A 5019-nucleotide genomic window follows, 5' to 3' on the forward strand; every position below is an offset into this window, starting at 1 on the left:
CGAATCATTCGGGTCTTTTATTTTGAAGTTTCAGGAAACCCGTCAGTTTTGTTGAAGTCACACACAGGAAGGTATGTGAGTGTAATTATGCAGTCAGTGGAAAAGCCCCTAGCATCCCCACAGCTGAGCCCTGACAGGAAGTGGTGTGTTTCTGAGTGAGTGAGTGAGTGAGTGTGTGTGTGTGTGTGTGTGTGTGTGTGTGTGTGTGTGCGTATCAGCTGATTGTGTGGTCAGGGCAAAGGGCAAAGGTCAAAGGTCACATATCTTTGTGTTTTGAAGGTAACTAACCTGCTCAAGTTTAATGGCAGGCAGGATTTTACACAGCAGACGTAGTGATGCAAGTAATACTGATAATATTAGTAATATTATTAATAATAGTAATAATGATAGTAGTAATGGCACTAATAATAATATTTGTGGCAGCGGGTGGTTTGGTCCCCTGACGCTCCAACACCTCGAGTCCAGCTTTTCTATTTTATGGGTTTAATAGCCTGATTTGAAGTGCTGAACCTGAGGGGGTCAGGGTTAGGGTTAGAGGAGTACTGTGAGGAGTCGGGGGGGTCAGTTGAAGTACAACAGAGTTTTTCCTGCAAAGAGAAAGTTTTGGTCCCCCCCCAAAGAGGTTTTAGCGAGCGCCAAAGGAAAATCACCAGCGCCAAAATGATCAGAATTTTTAAGTTTTAATAGCCATTAATCAAACGGCTTTTGAGCAAGCAGAACATAAACTTAAATATGACGTCTTGACTTCCAGCCGTCCCCTCTCCTCTCACCCACAGCGCTGTTCTTTTTCTTTTCACCTGCAGCAGCGCTGGATTTATAAATCAGTGCTGCGTTGTTTTAACTGCACCTGAACGCTCCGCTACGAGGCTCGTGCTTCTGGGAGAGATGACTTCCTGTTATTTCTCACAAGATATAAGCCGTTTGTGCTTCAAGCCTGTATTCACCGGTACTGTCACTTTGGCGTACCGGCCCCGGTCCTCTGCCCTCTCCAGATCAGGTTCTCTGGGCTCCACGTGACGCTCACCTGTTGCCGTTCTCTCAGCCTGCTGATCTCTGCGGGGCGATCGGGAGCCTTTCGTGCAGCCGTGTGCGCTAGCTGCTCGTCAGAGTCACTTTTCGTGACCTGACCAATCACAGCCTGGAGGAGGCGGGACATTAACAAAGGCTGAGGCGCTGCAGCAAACTTTAGAAATGCTGAACTCGTCGTTCTGTATGCACGGTTTTTATTTCTGACAAGTTAATTTGCATAAACAAATGAGAGTCTGACCACCATGTGGAGCGTTTTTCTTGCTCAATATCTGAAAACAACCCACAAAATGAAACAGCTGTTTTGTCCGACTGGAGTTAATATTGGGCTACTAACGGTGAGCTATGGTAGCCTGTATAATGAACATCAGCACTAATCAAACCTTCACCACAGGGCTGTAGGCTGATGTCAGAGAAAGGTTTTATTTAGTGATCTGTAGGCAGTTTATCCAAATCAAGTGTAACCTGTAAATATTTTATTATAACATCATACTTCACTTTTATACCTTCACTCCTCCCGGTTGTGGATATATGGTCACAAACGCATTACGTAAGGTGACTCACTGTACCGTACTGATCAGAGCATTTAGTGATTTGTAGTTAAATGATTGTTTAACATGTGACCTGACCAAGTATCAGTCATAGGCCACGCCCCCCTGCTGGCCTCCAGTGAGCATGTGGAGTGAGACGAGGCGTTCGCTGTCCTTCTGCTGTCAGAGGAACTTTTAGTTCAAACTGTTTATCTCATTGGCTCACGAACTCCCCCCTCCCCCCCACAGGTCATGTCAGCGGGGAGGAGTGCTGACGGGAGGGAGGTGCAGATTCCCCTCCAGCAGGTGGCGCCCTCCCTGGCCACGCCCCTCTCAGTGGTTCCACCCATCACACCGCCCTCTCACCGCCCAGCCAATCCCTGGCCCCCCAGCGACCCAAACGCTTCTCAAGGTAAACGCTTCAAACACTACATGGTCCTGCGATTGGCTGAGAGGTCCAATCAGCGCCTCCTCAGCACGTCTCACTGCAGAGCCTCAAACGTCCGGCAGACGCCGCTGTGATCTGACTGTAGTGAAGTGAATGTGTGTCTCTGTGTTCAGGTGTCCCTGCAGGTTTCCTGCCTCTTCACGGAGGATTCAGAGATCACTTTGTAGAAACTCCAGAAGCCAAATACTGCTGCGAGGCCTGCAGGCTGGTCCTGTGTCAGCCCCGCCAAACCGAGTGTGGACACCGCTTCTGTCAGAGCTGCATCCACGACATCCTCAGGTGAGACACCGTGTGAGAGACGGAGACAGGAAGTGGTTTCCAGGTGTGTGCTTACATTTACATTCATTTATTCATTTAGCTGCCGCTTTTATCCAAAGCGACTGCTATACATGTCAGAGGTCGCACGCCGCCAGAGGCAGGCGTCTTATCCACTGCACCTTCACACCTGCTGAGTCACCTTTCAGCTAAAAGAGTAATATCACACCCACATTCTGACGTCTTTGCTGCGTGCAGGTAGACCTGTGATGTTAGAACAGCTGTAGCAGGTGCGGTAGGTAGAGAACAACCTCCTAGACCCCACTCAGCTACCCCCCGTGCTGTTAGAGCAAACTCTGCTCCTGGTCCTGGACCTGCCACAGATCCTCCTCTCAAAGTGGGGGGGCGTCTCAGGCGGCTCCGTGCTGGCCCCGCCCTCTCCTCCCTCTGCACGAGGACGCCGGCGCTGTGATGCACCTGCCCGGCTTCTCCTAAGTCTGCTGCACCAAAGACGTGTTTGTCATCCCCCATCTGACAGGGGCCCCTCACAGACACCTGTCCATGATCTCAACACGGTGGTGGTGTCACCTGGAAAAGGGGCGGGGCCGAGGAGTGAGTGACCCTAGATTACGGCATTCTCTGCTAACAGGTTTGCCGTCAGACCTCTGCAGCTTAAGGAAGAGATGAAGTCCCAGGTGTGCAGGTGTTAACTCGCCCGGCTGCTGGGGCTGCTTGTGACGGTGAACGTGGTGGAACAGGCTGCAGTTCATCCTCTGACCAGCAGGTGTGTCTTCAGTTGAGTCGTAACTTTATGCCTTCTCTCCTCCTGCAGTCATCCAAACCCGGTATGTCCAGCTGACATGGAGCCTCTGTTCAAAGACAAGGTGGGCAGGAAGTGACATCGCAACAGTGATCGAGTTGTCGTGGGTTATCGGCTGATTATTGAAGCTCCTGTGTTTGTGTTTCAGATCTTCAGAGACGTTTGCTGCCATCGGGAGATCATGGCGCTGAAGGTTTACTGCCGCAGTGAAGCTAACGGCTGCCAGGAGCAGATGGGTCTGCAGCAGATACCCGTGAGTGCTAAAACACACATTCTGACAAGAGAACCCTGCTCTCCGATTGGCTGTAGGGAGTCTCGAACACCAGTTTAACCACCAGAGTTAATCCACGTACAGGTGATCTGAACTCGCTGCGTCTGTCTCTCACCTGTTTGTCTGCAGGACCACCTGAATGTGTGTCCGTTCTACGAGGTTCCCTGTCCGTTGGGTAAATGTAAAGAGCGAATGATGAGGAAAGAGATTCCCGACCACCTGAGCTGGAAATGTAAACACAGAGAAACCAGCTGCGAGTTCTGCATGACCAAGATGCCTCTGACCGACCTGCAGGTATCTTATGACATCACTGCTGACCGACCTGCAGAGGTCTGGGGACTAGTTAAAGGTCATGTTTGTCATGAAGTCTTAGCCAGGTGGAGCTTAAGGTACTTGGACCTCCCGTCAGGCTGGAGGTTCTCTGGTGTCCCAGAGACAGTTTGATTGGACACAGAGTGTCCCTGTGGTTCTTAGACTGCTTGTTTCTGCCTGACAGCTGAAGCCGAGTGTTTGTTTTGATGGTGAGACTGATACGGTTTCTGTCTCTCTTCAGAAACACAAAGAGACGGTGTGTCCGGCGTTTCCGGTGTCGTGTCCAAACCACTGCTCCTTCTCCTCTCTGCCCCGGAGTGAGGTACTGATCCGGTTTGTCTTCTGTCAGAGGACTGCGGTTGGCTTTGTCCTGCAGTTTGACAGCAGCAGTTAGTGTTGATCATACTGACCGGTCTGCTTCTGTTTCAGCTGTCCGCTCATCAGCACGATTGTCCCAAAGCTCAGGTGAGCTGTCAGTTCCACCGCTTCGGCTGCACCTTCAAGGTAACTCCTCCTCTTCTCAGTGCGACTGTCCCACTGTGTACTACATACAGTACTATAGTATATAGTACCACTGTGGACTGTATGTAGTATATACACTACTATAGTATATAGTACCACTGTGTACTGTATGTAGTATATACACTACTATAGTATATTGTACCACTGTGTACTGTATGTAGTATATACACTACTATAGTATATTGTACCACTGTGTACTGTATGTAGTATATACACTACTATAGTATATAGTACCACTGTGTACTGTATGTACTACATACAGTACTATAGTATATAGTACCACTGTGTACTGTATGTAGTATATACACTACTATAGTATATTGTACCACTGTGTACTGTATGTAGTATATACACTACTATAGTATATAGTACCACTGTGTACTGTATGTACTACATACACTACTATAGTATATAGTACCACTGTGTACTGTATGTAGTATATACACTACTATAGTATATAGTACCACTGTGTACTGTATGTAGTATATACACTACTATAGTATATAGTACCACTGTGTACTGTATGTAGTATATACACTACTATAGTATATAGTACCACTGTGTACTGTATGTAGTATATACACTACTATAGTATATAGTACCACTGTGTACTGTATGTAGTATATACACTACTATAGTATATAGTACCACTGTGTACTGTATGTAGTATATACACTACTATAGTATATAGTACCACTGTGTACTGTATGTAGTATATACACTACTATAGTATATAGTACCACTGTGTACTGTATGTAGTATATACACTACTATAGTATATAGTACCACTGTGTACTGTATGTAGTATATACACTACTATAGTATATTGTACCAC

At 47.6% G+C, this 5019-nt stretch overlaps 1 protein-coding gene across 1 annotated transcript; it reads left to right on the plus strand.

Annotated features, from left to right (window-relative positions):
* Positions 1 to 1785: 1785 nt before the first annotated feature.
* LOC123966031 (TNF receptor-associated factor 3-like) lies at positions 1786 to 4203 on the plus strand (the record flags this gene model as incomplete). Its single annotated transcript, XM_046042274.1, has 7 exons — positions 1786 to 1968; positions 2118 to 2283; positions 3092 to 3143; positions 3228 to 3332; positions 3480 to 3644; positions 3904 to 3984; positions 4092 to 4203. Coding segments are annotated over exons 1-7 (841 nt in total), but the record flags the coding sequence as incomplete, so codon positions are not given.
* Positions 4204 to 5019: the final 816 nt, after the last annotated feature.

Source organism: Micropterus dolomieu, unplaced genomic scaffold (genome assembly GCF_021292245.1).
Source record: "Micropterus dolomieu isolate WLL.071019.BEF.003 ecotype Adirondacks unplaced genomic scaffold, ASM2129224v1 contig_12311, whole genome shotgun sequence".
In the NCBI taxonomy this organism is placed as follows: domain Eukaryota; kingdom Metazoa; phylum Chordata; class Actinopteri; order Centrarchiformes; family Centrarchidae; genus Micropterus; species Micropterus dolomieu.